This window comes from Macrobrachium nipponense, chromosome 4, assembly GCF_015104395.2.
Source record: "Macrobrachium nipponense isolate FS-2020 chromosome 4, ASM1510439v2, whole genome shotgun sequence".
In the NCBI taxonomy this organism is placed as follows: Eukaryota; Metazoa; Arthropoda; class Malacostraca; order Decapoda; family Palaemonidae; genus Macrobrachium; species Macrobrachium nipponense.
In genome coordinates, this window is record NC_061100.1 from 123,785,778 (window position 1) to 123,805,182 (window position 19,405).

Below are 19,405 nucleotides of genomic sequence, written 5' to 3' on the forward strand. Positions count from 1 at the left end.
GGTCGATCTCCGTTGGTGTCCATGAAATCTTAGCGGACGATAAAAGGGATCTCTTCTGGGCGTCTACCAGACTAGCAAAGTCCCCTTGGGAAGGGAAGAAGACGGGATCTTAACTCCTACTTCAGCTTTGGTCTCATACCAAATGCCGCCTTTCCCACTGAGTCTTGAAGGAGGAAGGGCGAAAGTCGACTTGCCCTGATCCTTCCGACGTTCCATCCAATCCTGCAATTTCTTGAAATGCTCTCTTAGTGGACAAGGAAGTCTTCATCTCCACCACTTCCGAAACCTTGCCCGACTTCGAAGACGAAAACTGAGAGGGAGGAGACTTAGGAGCTGCAGGCTGGAACTTCTCACCAAACAAAGAACGTACAGACGAACCAGCACCTTGTAGTCGGAAACCGACGAAAACTGACGGCTGTTCTTCCTCCACTGAGTCCGCCGGAGCTACTAAGCTCTCCTTCCTCCCGCAGAGGCAAAGGAGATTGAACCTCTGGAGAGGGCGTGCGCCCAACGGGTCTAGCCTTCAACAAAGGCTTTCGAGGATGACTAATATCAGCCTCTTCAAAGCGACCGACCTTCTGTCGATCTTTAGAGCTCGAACCACGAAGAGCGTTCTGACCGCGCTGCGCGTCAAGAGAGGTTACTCTTAGTCTCTCTCGAGGAGCGTCCTTACGTTTCACGCTCAAACGTCCAGCTTTCGCTTTCAAAGCGTCCTTCTGAGCGCTCTCGAAAGCCTTCTCCACAGGCAAAGCGTCAAGCAAAACATCCCGACGAGCGTCTTCAAAAGCGTCCTGCCGAGCGTCTTCAAAAGCGTCCTCCAAGGCCGTCCTGTCGAGCGTCCTCAAAGGCGTCCTGACGTGCGGGCGGAGACAGAGACGAACGAGAGACGGAGAAGGAGACTGCCTCGTCCTCTTGACAGGCAGTCTAGCGTCCTTCCTTCGTTTAGGCTCAACTGCTGCTGGGCGAGTCTTCCGAGCCATTACCGGCGACAATTGGTCTTGAAGCGACGCAAGAATACTCTTCGTAGGTGAAGAAACCACCGAGAGGAGGTGAAGGGCTGCGCCTGCGAGAAGACGAGCGGGGGGACGTCCTCCTTCCTTCTCAAAGGTACAGCAACCTGCCTCTCCGAGGCGCGAGAGAAGCGCTTCTCAGCGTCGTCCTCTGACGACGTCCTACCCTCTCTTCTGTGGAGGAAACGCGTCATACGACGCAGGCGAAGACCGCAACGAGAGCGAGAGAGGGGACGTAAAGCGTCCTCCTAGGAAAAGTCCTTTTCAACGGACGCGAGTCACTCCGAGCGCTCCACCCCTTGCGCGGGGAGGGCGCCTCGGAGGACGAAAACAGTCCTTAAGGATGCGAGCCTGAGCACGCTCCTTGGCAGCCTGGGAAGTTAGCAACAGGTCCTGCCGAAGGGACGCCAGATCGGTGGGGAGCCCCCTTAACCCTCTTGCGCTTTCGACATGCCCACTCCCTGAGTTCTGGAGTCCGACAGAGGTCTAGACCTAGAGGCATTATGGGGGCCGATCTGACGCCCCCCTCCACAACACTAGGGGCACGATCACACACTTTACTCGAGCCGTTTTCAAGGGCCAACACTTTGGACTCTAGAGTGCGTAATGACTCTAGAATCAGAGAAAGGGCATTACCTTCTCCAGACACAGAACTAGGGCCCTCAGGCAACAACACAGGATTAGGTGAAGCAAATTCTACTGGTGTTAAAATAGAAATGTTACTTCCCTTACCTTTCGTAGAACCGCTCTTGGAGGAAGACCTCCTGATCCTATCGCGCTCCAACTTACGCCGATAGGATTCATACACCTTCCATTCATCCTCAGTCAAACTTTTGCATTCAATGCAACGATCAACCAGCAAACAAACATGCCCCCTACACCCCATACATACTGTGTGGGGGTCTACCGATGATTTCGGTAGCCTCACCTTGCAATCACTTCTCACACACACTCTGAAGCTCACTGAACTTGATCCCGACATCACGTTCATAGAAAAGCCAATCCAAAATCCAAAAACAGTCCACTATCGCGTATGCCAATCCAACAATCCAGAGTCAAAACCAAAAGTCAATCCAGATACTTATAAAGAGTCAAAATCCAAAAATCCTGGGCGGAGGTCTGTAAATGGGTGTTTACCGACCGGCGACAGAAAAAAATATGAATAGAAAATGAGAATGGTTCCTGATATCCGCCTCCCAGCGGCGGGAATGGGTACTACCACCTGGCCGCACCCCTGCTGCGTGTGCCGCGAGTTTTGAAATTCTGTCGGACTTCGGAGAATACAGCTATATATATATCTGCCAAGTAAGTTTCATGAACAAAACATATTTTACGAAGAGCTCACATGCTTATTTTAGTTCGTATGGGGCTTTCATATATCACAATATGTTGACGAAACTTCAGTCTTTTAAATGGTATGCTTAGAGTTGCAATTGTATTCATGTTTCACCAATTAAATATCGAGTGAATAAGACCCGTCCACCGTGATGAGGGTTGGCCTGTCGTGATATTCTACCCTACTTCGAGTTGTAAGTAAAAATGTTGAACGCGTTTTGGTGAGATTTGCACTGCGTTGGACACCCTTTAAATTTGGCCTTAATTTCTAACTTTGGAGAAAATACTTACTTCGAAAGGAGAGTAGAGGTCTTTAGCTCCGTTTCTCACCAACAACAAGTCGGAACTGATGCCCATCTCCGATGTCAGGACGCGTTATAATGTGCTTTTTTTGGGATTGACCTGGCTGATCGTACATGGTCCACTCTGGACCCTACGGTTTTATACCCTACCTCTCAATGCCTAAGCTATGCAATACTAGTCTATACTAGCCTAATAGGTAATTTTTGCCAAGCTATCTTGGGAATGGAAATTCAAATGTAAATTCAAATTTACGTGGGGTACTGAGAGAGGCCTAGACCTACTTAGGCTGCTGGATAAGGGAACGATCCACTTCAACTGACCTAGGCTATCGTACGGTAACCCAGGAATAGGCCACTCTATGCTACCTACTTATTCTCAAAAACATTATTTAAAAGCCTCACTACTCACCAGCTGGAACTCTGACTGATCCATCTAGCACTGTGCATCTTGCAGCGCCGTTTAGTCTTACGAGGGCTGAACGAAACATCGTTTTGATATTTAAGGAGAAGCAGCCGGTTGCAGCCTAAGGAGGGAGAGTCGTCGCGAGTCAGCTGTGTCCTCAGAGAAAAACCTACAATGTGCCACTTCTTGGGATGCGATATTGCGCAATTGACTTTCATTGCTTCTCACTACACTACCCAACTAACAAAAAGCCAACCAACATTGTATTTTTGGCATATACACTCAAATATTCCTTATAATATTATACTCGTTACATTTATCTAAAGTAACAGCACGATTTCAGACAGAGATGCCTGATGCTCAAAACGGAATACCTCCTGTCATTGAAATTTCCATCTAGATATCACATAGCATTCACTAATAGTCACTCTGAAATAAAAAAAAAAAGGAAAAAGAAATAATTTTGCTCAGATGCACATCATTTATGTAGAACAATGATTGGAAGGGTTGTATGGCGAGAAGCCACAATACTAATTTCGATAGGTAGAATTTAGGGAGCCCAATGACGAAATTATGGAGCTCTGCAAACGACCGAGGTTCGGAAGAATTTTGAACAATCAGTCTCTTTTCGTTATTGATAATGTACAGTCGTTTCACATTTGGTAAAATATATTCTTGACATAAATTACGTGGCCATACAAAAATTTTACATGATCAAAACTTCTTCCTTTTTAATCAATTTCGACGTACGTGACTTGCGTCACCGTGTTTATTTTGGTAGATCTCGATTCCGCAGAATACAGTTCGTACCCAAGACCCAAGGAATCACCATGACAAAATTACACGGTGAAAGTTCTGCATTTGTTCGTGCTAGATAAATAATTCTAAAATTTTCATAGAATCTATATATATATATATATATATATATATATATATATATTATATATATATATGTGTGTGTGTGTGTGTGTGTGTGTGTGTGTGTGTGTGTGTGTGTGTGTGTGTGTAACTGAATCACAAAAGTTTGGAACGTGATAAGTCCATAAATAAAGGTATAATAAGCCATGAAGGAAAGATGAACAATGGAGTTTCTGCAAGATCTTTCAACTCAAAGTCCTTTACTGAGCAGACAAGCTGGCTTACATGAGAAATTCAGAGTACAGGAAAGGTTGTATAAGTAACAGATAGGGATTTATAAGGAGATTAGTACCTAGAACCCAACAACACCTGGAGAATGAAGTAACCTCTCCAATTATTCCTCCAAGCTCCAAACAAGCATAAACATGGGTACAACTTAAGAACAAAAAGATCAAGTCCAACTGCTCAGACACAGGGACAAGGCAATTAGAGGATTATACAGGGTGGACGGCTGACCACATTCAGATCTTTGGTAAACAAAAACTTATTCACAAACATATTAAACATACATATACAAAGAAATATCTCTAAGGCAACTAATTTGTATTTAAGTCTGTAATTATATCTATGAGGTCCATAATTAGATATATATATATATATATATATATTATATATATTAAAGGGGATGATGGGATATTAATATATGTTTACGACACCGTTGTAAGGTGATGCGCTGTGACTTTCTTAGAATGTAGGGGTCATCAGTTTAACTTCCCTTGGAGACAGTGGTCCAAGTGACAAGACATCTCAGCTTAGGAAATGCTGATGTATCTTTTTGGGTGGCGTGATTCAAAGTTGCTACCTGAGCAGGTCAGTGCCACGTCCTGTCGCTATGTACTTTTGCAGAAGCCATCTTGGCTCTGCCACCTCTGTAATGATCTCTCACCTTGGTTACCTTACTATCTCGTTATGTAGGGAAAAAGCTCGCACGCATGCACGAACTCACACATATTGTTCACGCCCCAGAAACTGCTTAGAACCAGTTTCAGAAGGCACTTCTGTATCAAGCGCCCATAGCGACTGGATGTGGCACTGACCTGCTTAGGTAGCAACTTTGACATCACACCACCCAAAAAGATACATCAGCATTTCCTAAGCTGAGATGTCTTGTCACTTGGACCACTGTCTCCAAGGGAAGTTAAACTGATGACCCCTACATTCTAAGAAAGTCACAGCACACCACCTTACAACCGTGTCGTAAACATATTATTAATACATCCCTCTTTTTGTGTAACATATATATATATGTGTGTGTGTATATGCAATAAACTGGATGGAGAAAGAAGTGAACCACAGAATGCAATCAGCTTGGTGCAATTGGAGGAAAACATCAGGTGTGCTATGTGACAAAAGATTTAATGTAAAAATGAAAGAAAACATGTGCAAGAGCATTGTCAGACCTGCATTGATGTATAGTTGTGAAACAGGGCCATGAAGAAAGCACAAGAGAGGAAGATGGAAGTGGCAGAAATGAGAATGTTACGTTGGATGCGCAGAGTGACAATGAGAGACAGGATAAGGAATGACTTCATAAGAGGAAGGTGAAAGTTACAGCAGTATTAAAGAAGCTGCAAAAGAGACGATTGGAGTGGTTTGGGCATGTTATGAGAGAAGATGAAGATTCTGTATGGAAAAGAACCATGAAATGGAAGTACCCAGAACAAGAAGGAGAGGTAGACCATGAATAAGATGGAGAGACACAGTTAACAGGGACATGGTAGAGGAACGTGGGTGAGGTAATGGTGCATGATCATAGATGGAGAAGACTAATAAACAGCAACCCCATGTAAAATGGGAGAAGCTGAAGATAAAGAAGTGTAAGGACGACATTTCCACAGAAATGTCCGTCCTTCCAAAGTATATACCTCTTTTTTACATATACCAAAATGTAGAGCAGTTTGCGGGCTTTCCGCGAATATATGTATAATAAATTTACACACCCTGTACTCTTAATTATATGTATATTTGTGGGTGCGAGAAAGCACAACCACAGAGGGGGTCCGCTCCATTTTTCGTATGTACGCGTGACGGACACTACAATTCCGTCTGCACAGTCTCTTTATATATGTCCGTTTCTGACCAATAAACAGGGGGTTAATGTTTTGCCCTACGGGCTGCTCTAAGAGCAAGAGCCCGTGCTGGCATAAGGCCAGCTTAATCTCAAACAACAACAACCAATAAATCAGTAAGTATTTCTCCTTGTCTCAGTCCAGTCCTCACAACTGGTGACCCCAGAATGACGAGGTTGAGGTGACGGTAGTCCACTATGGTCTCCAGGTGCCATCTGCCTTCCTCACCATGTGGAGGGGGGATGCCCAAGGACTTGCAGCCTTTTTGCAGATGCCCATCTGCTCCATCTCCACGAATGCATTAGTGGCGTCCTGGAGGAGCTTCGGCTGGAGGCGGCTGAACTTTGCATGAGTTGGGGAGCCCTTGATTTTGATGTGGTGGTACACATCATGCTTGGGTGCTACCCCTGTCGCCTGGTGGAGCTCGGGTTGGAAAATGTTCAGGAACTCCTATAGGAGGGAGCCCTCAGCCCATGGTGAGAGGGCAAGAGAGGCAGGTTTCCGTGTCCAGGAGGCGTTGGTAGGCTACAGCCACTAGGAGCCCGTAGTGGGCCAGGTGTAGGTCTGACCCAGGAATGTGATGGTCTGGGTCTTGGTGCCATAGGAGCAAATGGGGGTCCCATTGGCGGCAATGAGGGTGGCTGGGGCGTCAGGGCCGCGGTTGTGGTCCTCTGCTGATGGTGGTCCACTCCTTCATCAAGGCAGGTGACACTTGGTCCACAAGACAGCAGCGACGCCTTGCGGCTGTATCCGAGTTTGGGTGCTCCATCGAGTATGTCCCTGGTGGGAGGAACCCTGTAGCCGACGCCCTTTCGAGAATTGAAATAAATTCTGTGCACCTCAGCGTGGACTACAAGGACCTAGTAAGGAGCAAACCTCCGATCCCAAAGTACCAGTCTACTGCACCTCCATCACCTCCCTCCGGTGGGAAGACATCCCCTTTGGTCCTTCCAAAACTACGCTCCTCTGCAACACCAGCACCGACTGCCCGTGCCCCTTGGTCCCAGCTTCCCGGCAGAAGCTGGTATTCGATGTAAGAAGTTTGTGGGGCACAGCATCAAGAAGGACTCCCGGGAATGGGCCAGAACAGCAAGACAGGAAGGCACACCGAATCAGGAGTAGGCACCTTCCCCCAGCCCAGGTGGAGATTCGGGCACATACATGTAGACGTCGTCAGCCCGCTTCCCCCATCCGATGGTGCCACCCCGATGTCGTAAGCCACTGCTGACGCCTGCACCAAAGCCCTCCTCTCCAGCTGGATCAGCAGTTTTGGAGTGCCAGACGACGTCACGCTGGACTGAGGAGCTGCCTTCACCTCGGAACTCTAGACTGCCCTGGCACACCTGATGGGGACAAAGCACCACACCACCACGGCCTACAACCCTGCAGCAAACGGCATGGTGGAAAGGACTCACTGCTCCCTCAAGGCCTCCCTGATGGCACGCTGCATGGGCCCCAACTGGAAGGCACAACTACCCAGGGTCCTCATTGGCCTCCATGCCACCCCAAGAGCCAACAGTGACCCATCACCCACAGGGAAGGTCTACGGGGAAACCTTGACAGTGCCAGGAGAATTCTTCCCGGTCAGCAGCCACGAGGACGTCCCCGTCAAGACTCCGCGCAGCTGCCTGGAAATTCATCCCCTGCCGCTAGGCCATCTCTGACAGAACGAAGCATTTCTGACCAAAAGCCTTGGATTTCTGTGTTCACGTCTTCATCAGAAACGAAGCCACCCGCCCACCCCTAATGAGATTCTATCGAGGACCATATCGGGTCGTCCACTGAGCAGAGAGGGCACTCCTCATCGCAATCAACAACCACGAGGATTGGGTCTTCATCGACCAGCTTAAACCCGCCTCCATTCCTGATGAAGATGACACCGCAGAAGTATTCCAAGCCTTCCCCTTAGAACGACGTTCCGCCAGGACCCGCCAGCGCCCCAAGACATCGCTGAGGCTGTCCAAGGACAGTAGCCAAACCCCCCAGGTCTACCACCAGGGGCAGCATCCTGCTGTCCAACTTGTCTGAAGACGAGGAGCCGGAGGACATGCCCTGACAGATGGAATCACAAACCCGTGGTCTCCTCCACCCTCCAGCAAGATACCAAAGACCAATCATCCAATGCTTTTAACCATAATCATTGTCTTAGGGGGAGGAGTATCTGTATAGAGCGGCAGCCCGGACCGTTGAGATACAACAAACGAGATACCGACTGGTAACCCCTAACCGGTAATTTTAGGAGTAGACTTGTAAACTGTGAAACTGACCGTCTGCCGAAAATATATGGGTGGCTTACTTAACAAGCACCACTAATTGCTCGTTAGATTTTGGGTCTAGATCCAATATATGAGATACCAGATGAAACTAATATATAATATATCTGCAGACTACTGATTATAGAATGACCAGTGACAGACATTTTGGAGGGTGGGTTCCCCCTGACAGACGCACTGAAAAGGAGGGGTTAATTGGATCTAGATCCAGCTTGGAGATACCCGAGTAAACAATTACACTACAATAAGCACTGCACATCCTAGAATACTGTGGTGGTAATGACAGACGTTTTAGTGGGTGGTTACCCCCTGACAGACGCCCCACAACGAGTGGGGAGGGGGAGGCAGGATCTGCATCCAACATTGGAGATACCAAGTAAAATTTGTAATACAATTGCACTGCACATCCTAGAATGCTGTGATGGTAATACCAGACATTTTAGTGGGTAGTTACCCACTGAGAGACACCCCACAACGAGTGGGTGAGGAAGGGGGAAGGGGAGGGGGAGGCAGGATCTCCATCCAACATCATAGTACTAAGTAAAATTTGTACTACAATAGCACTGCACTTCCTAGAGTACTGCAGTGGTAATGACAGATATCTTAGTGGGTAGTTACCCCTGACAGGCACCCCACAACGAGTGGTGGGGGAGGGGGAGGGGGAGCCAGGAACTGCATCCAACATTGGAGATACCAAGTATAATTTGTACTACAATAGCACTGCACATCCTAGAGTAATGTGGTGGTAATGACAGACATTTTGAGGGTGGTTACCCTCTGGCAGACACCCCACAACGAGTAGGGAGGGGGAGACGGAGGAGGAGACAGGATCTGCGTCCAACATTGGAGATATAAAGTAAAATTTGTACCACAATAGCACTTCATATCCTAGAATGCTGTGATGGTAATGCCAGACATTTTAGTGGGTGGTTACCCTTTCACAGACATAACCTACGATTGGAAGGGAGAGGTGGGACACCTTGAAATATTTTTCAAAATCTATCATAGGCAATATTAATATTAGAAATATGGTAAGTATCTGAAAATCGTGAGCCTGATAAAATGTAAAAGGTAAAAAATTCAAGAAATATTGTGATGTTTCAGGATAAGAATTACTGCCGGAGTTATTTTTTTAAAAATTCCTATTGAAGTCATGGAAATATTCACTTCATTAATTCAATCACATCTATATAAATACTATGTGTGAGACTTTCCTAGGCTTGGTCTACTTTCTATAGTTTCACACACACACACACACACATATTAATATATATATATATATATATATATATATATATATATATATATATATATATATATATATATATAATATTAACACTATCCTTTGGTTTGGAGTTATTACTTCACACAAAGTATTTTATCTGAATGGGAGGGGGTCACAATTGGCAACAGGTCATTTTCTTTTCTTGCCTATAGTTAGGACACTGCAGCCATGTCGAGGTTCGTAGCCTCCCCAACGTGTCTTACCATACAAATGAATTGTTCTTTAGTTTGCTGTTGGTCCGTGTGGATGAAATGAAATTTTTATCGGATATGGGAATTCGATTGATATTAAGACCAAAGTCCCATCATAAAGAGCAGTTTTAACACCCGCACATTCACAAAGAGCACTCTAACTATTGTGGTCAGGCCTAAGCATCTGGTCTTGGATCTAAGCAGTGTCAATCATAAATGGTTCCTGTGTAAATACAGGACTTTCTTTGCATATGGTAGCGAAGCACTAACTAAACAGTAATGTACAATCACTAACCACCAACACTCACAATGCACTTACTCAGTAAGCACTCACACTTGCATACATTCACTATACACATACACACACACTTAACATACACTCACACACACTCTCAATAACACAAAACACTCTGAATACCCAACACTCACTATACACTAAATGCTCACTAAACACTTGAAATACTAAATTTACTAAATAGTCATTATACCCCAAACACTCAGTAAACATTCACTAAACACTCACTTAATCCTAAACATTAATTAAACACTAAACATTCACTAAACCCCAAGCACTCATTAAATACTAGCTTACCAAACCCTAAATACTTATTAAATACTAAACAGTGAATGAACATCCACTCATTAAAAACTTAATAAACACTTACATACTAAACATTTGCTAAACACTAACATTCACAAGACATTCACTAAACGCTCACTTAAAATTCGCAAAACTTTCACTAAAACCCTAAACACTCACTGAATACTTACACACTAAATATTCACTAAACACTACCATTCACAAGACATTCACTTAACATTCACAAAACATTTACTAAAACCCTTAAGACAAAACATTCACTGAATACTTACACAATAAACATTCAATAACATTCACAAAACATTCACTAAACCCCAAAGACTCAGTAAACATTCACTGAATACTGACACATTAAACAGTCACTAAACCCTAAACATTCATTAAACACTTACTCATAAACATTCACTAAACGCATACTCACTAAACCCTAACAATTCGCTAAACACTGACTCATTAAACATTAACGATAGAAAAAATTGACAATCGCACTAATTTTCCATTTCTCTTGTTTTCTTTACAATAATGCAAGGTGATTATTATTATTTTTTTTTTGGTCTAGTTTGTTCGAAATAACTTGGTGTTTAGAGATATTGTTTAAAAAACAGATCCTCTGTGTCCTTCCTCAGCCAGGTGTATTATGTCTGACGAATTTTACACCAGCCGAAAAAAAATCGACTATAGTAACAATATTCATTCATAAAACTGATAATACAAAAATGTATCCATGATTTCATTAGCATGAAAGTCAGTTGAAACCTAAAGAAGGTAGTCCTGCTTCGATAAAACAAACCGAGTAGGCTGTAGCACAATTATTATGATCTGTACCCTGACTATAGCGTATATATTACACATGTATTACTATCTATTTAATGGGTGCGTAACTCTATTTAACAAATGTTATGTACATAGACATTTTACAGCAATAACTCTAATAATGATAAGAACTTATATGTTACTTTAGAGTGTCAGTCTTCCAACCACCGCTACATTAATTTTCGTATCGTAAACAGCTGAAGCGAGTAGGGGAGACCGGGGCTAGTTGGCACACTTTTTACAATTTTGGTTATTGCGAATATAAAACAAACTTTTTGCAAAATTCTTACCACCATTGAAAAATATTAACATTCGTCTTTATCATAGAGCAAAATAATTGTTGTTTGCTTTCAACATAAGATAACAATAAGCTTTAGAAAAAAATAACTTTCGTGCCACTTGCCCCACGGGGTTAGTTGGCACATTGATAATTAAGAGAAAATTACTACATTGCATTTAAATCAAGTAGCAAAAATACCCTCTGAATTTCCAAAATACAAAATATAAGGCATTAGTATTACTTCAGATCATCTTCTAGTTGTAATTGTGGCAGGTGTGAAATAAATCCTCGTCATAGTCTTCATGCTCCCACATGTTACATGCCCTGCACTGGACCCACACTTCTGGCTTACCAAACATAGGCTCTCTTCAGTTGAACTTTCTTCTGGATCAACAAGAGCAGTTCTTAAACTCTGTATCACGCTGATGACTGATCTGAAGCCCATGTGTCTTTTCAGATATCTCTCAATCTGTTACATAACCACCCGTAAAATCAAAATCTTGAAATAGTCTGTAATTCAAAGTTGAAATTCCGTCAATCCTAAACCAATTGAAAACATCAGAATAAGTGACAGCTAGAGGTAAAGCCGAGGAAACTTTACCAGGAATGTCACAGATGGGCATACTTGATCCTGGATTACCAGTCATCCTCGAATCACATGCCCTGTTAACACATTTCTTCAGATATCTATAAACACTAAAATCCAGGGGCTGCAACTTGTGAGAACAATGTGGAGGAAATGATAGGACACTAATCTCATTATCCTTCCAAAAATCCAGAAATAAAACGCAAATCATATAAATAAATAGGCTTACTATTGTTATCAAATAACGTGTGCCAACTTGCCCCATCTATTTTGAGCCAACTTGCCCATCCCTACCATTTGGTACAAAAACGATTACCAGTCCACACTAAGAAGCCTTGAATTAATAATTTTAATGCTATAGAATCTTTAAACCATAAGGAAAACTATGCTATCATTGAAAACTAATCTTTATGGAATGTAGAATGTTATAGCAAACAAAAACAGAAAAATTCAAATATTTACTTACTACCATCAAAATCAAAAATTGTCTCATAAATTCGACTCCTACGTTCTATCTCTATAGAATTTTGGTGGTAATTGAGGAACCACGTGACAATTACACAGTATATGTATTAGAGTCATCCTACTGGTAAACTTTAAAGTCATGTTGAGTATGCCAACTTACCCCTGTAGCCAACTAGCCCCCGGCTCCCCTACTATAATTGAAGTCAGTTGCTTGCTTGACAAAATAATAATATGACTGAATTATTATGGGCCTACAGATGACTGTTATTTATATGAAACAAATAAATTATTTTTGTGTTAGATCAGCCATCGTCAACCGGGGTTCCGTGAACGATCGCCAGGTGTTCAGTAAGAATTCATGTTTTATTTAATTATTTGTTATTTATAAGTATATATTTTTCGTTAAACATGGCGTGAGAAATCGTAGTCCTATAATTTATTTTATCGTAACATATCGTGCGAGATTTTTTCCCTCTGTTTTACTAAAGGTAATTAATACAAATATATATGTGTGTGTGTGTGTGTGTGTGTGTGTGTGTGTGTGTGTGTGTGTGTGTGAATGTTTATTGGGGTTCCTTGGGATGGGGAAAATTGTCTCAGGGGTTCCTCAAAGTGTCAAAGGTTAAACACTGTGTTAGATAAATACAAAGGATATAGAAAGGATAAAAATATTTATTTAATATATCACGATAATGTATAATACGGGTCAATAGTAGCCCACTATACTAATCTAGACATTCATTATCAGGGCTTGCCCTTCCCCCTGCCCACCTGTTAGGGTGTGTCTGTCAGGGGAAACCACCCACTAAAATGTCTGTCATTACCATTACAGCATTCGAGGATATGAAGTGCTATTGTAGTACAAATTTTACTTGGTATCTCCAATGTTGGATGTAGTTTCTGTCTCCCCCTCCCCCTCCCCACTCGTTGTGGGGCGTCTGTCAGGGGGTAACCACCCACTAATATGTCTGGTATTACCATCACAGCATTCTAGGATGTGTGCAAGTGCTAATGTAGTACAAATTTTACTTGGTGTCTCCGATGTTGGATGGAGATCCTGTCTCCCCCTCCCATTCCCCCTTCCCCCCACTCGTTGTGGGGTGTCTCTCAGTGAGTAACTACCCACTAAAATGTCTGGTACTACCACCACAGTACTCTAGGATGTGCAGAACTATTGTAGTACAGATTTTACTTGGTATCTCCATGTTAGATGCAGATCCTGTCTCCCCCTCCCCACTCGTTGTGGGGCGTCTGTCAGGGGGAAACCACCCACTAAAACGTCTGTCATTACCACCACAGTATTCTAGGATGTGCAGTGCTATTGTAGGGTAAATTTTACTCGGTATCTCCTAAGTTGGATCTAGATCCAGTTAACCTCCCCTTTTCACTGCGTCTGTCAGGGGGAACCCACCCTCCAAAATGTCTGTCACTGGTCATTCTATAATCAGTAGAGTCTGCAGATATATTATATATTAGTTTCATCTGGTATCTCCTATATTGCATCTAGACCCAAAAGCTAACGAGCAATTAGTGGTGCTTGTTAAGTAAGCCACCCATATATTTTCGGCAGACGGTCAGTTTCACAGTTTACAAGTCTACTCCTAAATACCGGTAGGGGTTACAGTCGGTATCTCGTTCGTTGTATCTCAATGGTCCGGGCTGCCGGTCTAGTATGGACGATATTTCCACAGAAATGTCCGTCCTTCCGATGTATATACCTCTTTTTTACATATACTGAAATGTATTGTGGCCTTTCCGCCAATATATGTATCATAAATTTACACATCTTGTATGCTTAGTTATATGTGTATTTGTAGGTGCGATAAAGCACAACCAAATTGGGGTCTGCTCCCTTTTATTGTACATGTATGTACGCATGAAGGGCACTACAATTCCGTCCGCACAGCCTCTTTATATATGTCCGTTTCTGACCAATAAATCAGTAAGAATTTCTCCTTGTCTCAGTCTAGTCCCCATAAAGATTTATATATATATATATATAAAGCAGCAACATGACATTGTTCAACTTTGAGTGTTTGTGTTGAGACGTGCGCGAAACAGCGAATTCCTTAAATCGCTTGTATATGACAAATGTTCATAAACATGCCCGATCACAGCAGAGAGATCACAGACGCAAAAAAGACCTGACTAAGCTGAATGTACAAGTGCCTGTTCAAGGGTCAAGGAGTGCATGTGAAATAAAAATCGCACATACACCGGAGGAGACATACATGCGCACGTGTGTGTCTATTTGCATGAAAACCAAAATTATACCCACAAATCCACTGAATATCGGTAGCCTTTTCAGCTTCAAGGACCGTTTGGATCTATTGATGACCTCATCTGTTATTTACAAATTTACTTGTCCTCGATGTAATAGAGGAACCTATATTGGATCGACACATTGTTTACTTAAGGTCCGAATCGACAGTCATAGAGCTGTCAGCTATAGAACTGGCACTAAGCTTTCGAATCCCGAATTTTCCAACATAAGGGATCATACTGAAAAATGTAGGTATTCTATTCAGTACAAGGACTGTTTACGTTTTTTGTTAGTCCTTCCTCTGGAGTCTGTCTTCACACTCAATGGTTGGTCCTTAATTTGTATTTTATTTTATTGTACATTAGATATTGTTACTTTTTAGCTTGAAAATGAGGCCTGCCATTTGGCTTTGAAACGTTGCAACTTAATAAATATGAGTTCCTTGACCTGTTGGTGTGGTTCCCTTGCCTCCATTGTATTGTTGGGTTTAGAGAAACCTCCGCTTGTTGAATATATATATACATATATATATATATATATAAATATATATATATATATATATATACATACTAATAATATAATATATATATATATATTAATATTATATATATATATATATATATATATATAGGTGTGCCTGGGTATATAGGATTTTATGAAAGAAGTTACTGCTGCTAATGTGAGATCTCTTAAGCCCAGCCCGTTAGTGATTCTGGTCCCATACCTCTCTAGTCCCATACATTTCACTGCGATTCTGGCAGCACTTTGAATAAGGGGTCGTTGGATGATGAAGATAATGTTGAGGATCAAACATATCAGCAAGAAGTAGAGGAAAAGACCCCATATAGACTCCACTAAGCCCCCCGCCCCCCCCACCCCCCGCCCCCCCACCCCCAAGTGGGGGCGTGGCAACCCCCCTCCCCCCTCCTGATAAGCTCATGTACGTACGTGAGGCCTAAAAAGGGGCGGGGCAACCCCCAAAAGGGCGTGGCCACCCCGACCCCATATAGACTCCACTGGTCTGTGGCCACCCTGACCCCATATAGACTCCACTATTCTGGGGGCGTGGCCACCCTGACCCCATATAGACTCCACTATTCTGGGGGGCGTGGCCACCCCTGACCTCAAATTGACTTCCATTTGTAATATAAGCTCATGTACGTACATGAGCTCTTAATTGACTCCATTTGTAATGATAAGTTCATGTATGTATACAATTGAGCTCATAATTGACTCCATTTGTCTTACAAGCTCATGTACGTACATGAGCTCATATTAGGGGGCGTGGCCCCCCCTAACCCCAAATAGACTCCACTTGTCTTATAAGCTGATATACGTAGATGAGGTGTAAGAGGGGGTGGTGGCTACCCTTAACCCCAAATCGACTCCACATCATTGATGAGCTCATGTGCGCACATGAGGTCGAAAAGGGGCGTGGCCTCCTGTAACTCTACGGGAATAAAAAACCAACATTTCAACCCGCCACCACCGACCCCAAATTGACTGCCAGTGTTCTACACCTGTGACATCACGTAACTCTAGGAGAATAAAAACCATATTTTCAACTCCGACCCCCCCCCCCAAAAAAAAAAAAAAAAAAAAAAAAAAAAAAAAAAAAAATTGACTCCACCTTTCCTACCCCCTGTGACGTCACATAACTCTACGGGAATGAAAACCAACATTTCAACACCTCACCCCAAATTGACTCCACCTTTCCTACCCCCTGTGACGTCACGTAACTCTCTGGGAATAAAACCATTCTTTCAACCCCTGACCCCAAATTGACTCCACCTTTCCTACCCCCTGTGACGTCACGTAACTCTCCGGGAATAAAAACCAACATTTCAAACAACCCCTCACCCCCCAAATTGACTCCACTATCTACTCCTGTGACGTCACGTAACTCTCTGGGAATAAAACCACATTCTTTCAACCCCTGACCCCAAATTGACTCCACCTTTCCTACCCCCTGTGACGTCACGTAACTCTCCGGGAATAAAAACCAACATTTCAACCCCCCACCCCAAATTGACTCCACTTTTCTACCCCTGTAACGTCACATAACTCTACGGGAATAAAACTTGACCCCACCCCGACCCCAAATAGACTCAGTTCACTGTTTTTTGCGACTCATGTCCCCTTTAATTGTTTTCAAAGTAACCGGGACGTTTACCTCATCCTCCTCCTATAAAATCTCTAAATTTATATATGCACATTGCGAATATACTCTCTCTCTCTCTCTCTCTCCCTCCCTCCCTCCCTCCCTCCCTCTCCCTCTCTCTCAGCCGTTACATTTTGTTTTAATTAATTATATTAATATTATATATATATAGTATATGTATATTATATATATTATATACTATAGTATATATATATATATACTATATATATATACACACACAGCTGCTTAGATATTCAGAGTATCATGATAAAAGGATATTTGGTGACTGACTTCATCCACATGTGATACATTTTTGTTTATTTATTATACCGAGTTTGAAAGAGGTTGAAAAATCAAATTACAGACGGAATTGTTATTTTATATTTGTAACCAATTCTAAATACAGGGGAATGAATTAATATTCCATACAAATACATACATTAGAAAAAAACTGTACAAACACGAATGCGATAATATATGTATTCACTTTTTCAAAAACAATACTTCAACGAAACATACGGCTACTATATATTTTCTAACCTGTTCCTTCACATCAAAGCCCTAGTATATACCAAACATCTTCTCCAGCCACTTTGCCCGACCGTGTATCAAAGACGACGACGTTTCATCTAAAACCTCAAAGCTTTTAAATTTAGCTAACAAGTTTTTTCATATATAAATCTTCCACACACCTTTCCTCCAACAGGGATAAATTCTTTTTTATTATAGCCACGCAGCATATTTTTACCAATTTTGCTCATTTCATCACTGAATGTAGCTAACGCAGGTAAATATTGATTCAACCAAGTCGTATTAACTAGTCTGCTTTGACCAATGCCAGCGGGAAAGATAACATATTTGACATAGTCATACGATGATTTAAATAATTCTTCCTTCAATTTCTTGACGAAGAAAAAAAGTGATTGAACCTCATCTGTTTGCTATCTCTGCCCAAACGATCTGCGTGATCTTCATCTTTGGAATAAGCCACGCTCTTTTGCGCGTATTCATTATCTTCAATTGGAGCGCCGATACCGTATTGGGTTAATAAGGTAGCTATGGTGGGTAGATCAACTTCTTCGTCGCCTTCCCAAGATGTGATATTTTCAGGTCTTTTCACAATGGCGGACCCTTCAATACCCCTATCACGAAGACAGGCATATGATGCACCAGTGCGAGAATATCGAAAACCTGCCAATTCGGCATATGGATAAGCTCGAATGACGTCCGCCACCACACCGTAATTCCTGCATGTCACACAATTAGTGGCTACTACTAAACATGTATTTCTCTTCCGGAACTTATTTTCGGACAAGTTCCCGAAAACTAACTTGCACGAGGAGGTTGATGAAGCCATGGCGAGAGTTCACGTCTTGATGTGACAATCCTTCAAGAGATATTGAACTACGAAAGCCCCGCTACCCAAGACCCCTTTATCACAATCACTGATTACAAACCTGTTGTGACGAAGCATCAAGCCTCTCCCAGCAATGATTCAGACTACATGAATAAACAGTCTTATCATTCCCTCACGCCAAAGGGTTCATCCACACATGACTCATTTTATAAAAATCAGTATCACTCCAGTCATGTTTCTCACAGACACGAATAAACAAGCCTTATCATTTCCTCATGACAAAGGCCGTCCACACACACACATACACACACACATATGACTCATATATAAAACTTCCACACATCTTTCCTCCAATGGGGATAAATTCTATCGCTACAAGGCGTGAACTTCATCTTTGGAATACAATACTTCATCGAAACACCATATGTCACACCTGATTATTACTTCCCAACTGAACACCATAAATACAACCGACAAGGGAAAATTGATGTTATTCCCTACCCAAAGTGTATAGAGTAAGTGCAACACACCGACCCTCCATCCCTACAAGTATTTCTCTTGACTGAAACGTCATTTCCCTCCGTCACTATTCAGTAAGTAGCATATACAACATTTTCCATTTACTTGAACATATAGTATAGTAAATATTAAAAACAGCAATAAGATTCATCTGTATATGGAATAGATACTCTTATAAAATAATGTACCTGTTGAAAGAAGCGGAATATATAAAACAATCATTATTCCTCCCTTTCAGATATGGGAAATAACTCTAGCAGTGAACTGTCAGCCGACGAAGTAGCCACTCAAGTCAGACACCCTTACTATTATGGTGTTGGAGCCCCAAACTAATTTATTAGGAAGGTGAAAACGGGTCATGACCATGAAGCAGGAGAAGAAGAAGAAGTAGCAGGAGATGCAACAACTACCACTGGCAGCCCACAACAGTGCAACCCCCGACCAACTTCGCCACCACCCACTACTGAAGGAAACGAGCAACCCGGTGAAGGTATGTAAAAAACCGATTGTGTTTATATAATTTATTTAATGATAGTTCCTGATTCCATAGAAACACGCACTCTTTTTCTCCGTT

At 42.6% G+C, this 19,405-nt stretch overlaps 1 protein-coding gene across 1 annotated transcript in view; it reads right to left on the bottom strand.

Moving 5' to 3' along the window:
* The window catches only part of LOC135211119 (cytochrome c oxidase subunit 5A, mitochondrial-like), a 15,091-nt gene extending 11,861 nt beyond the window's left edge, over positions 1–3,230 (bottom strand). The window contains exon 1 of the mRNA XM_064244230.1: positions 3,057–3,230. Coding sequence (XP_064100300.1) covers positions 3,057–3,135 — 79 coding nt within the window. The 5' untranslated portion in view covers positions 3,136–3,230. The remainder of the gene's footprint in view (positions 1–3,056) is intronic.
* Positions 3,231–19,405: the final 16,175 nt, after the last annotated feature.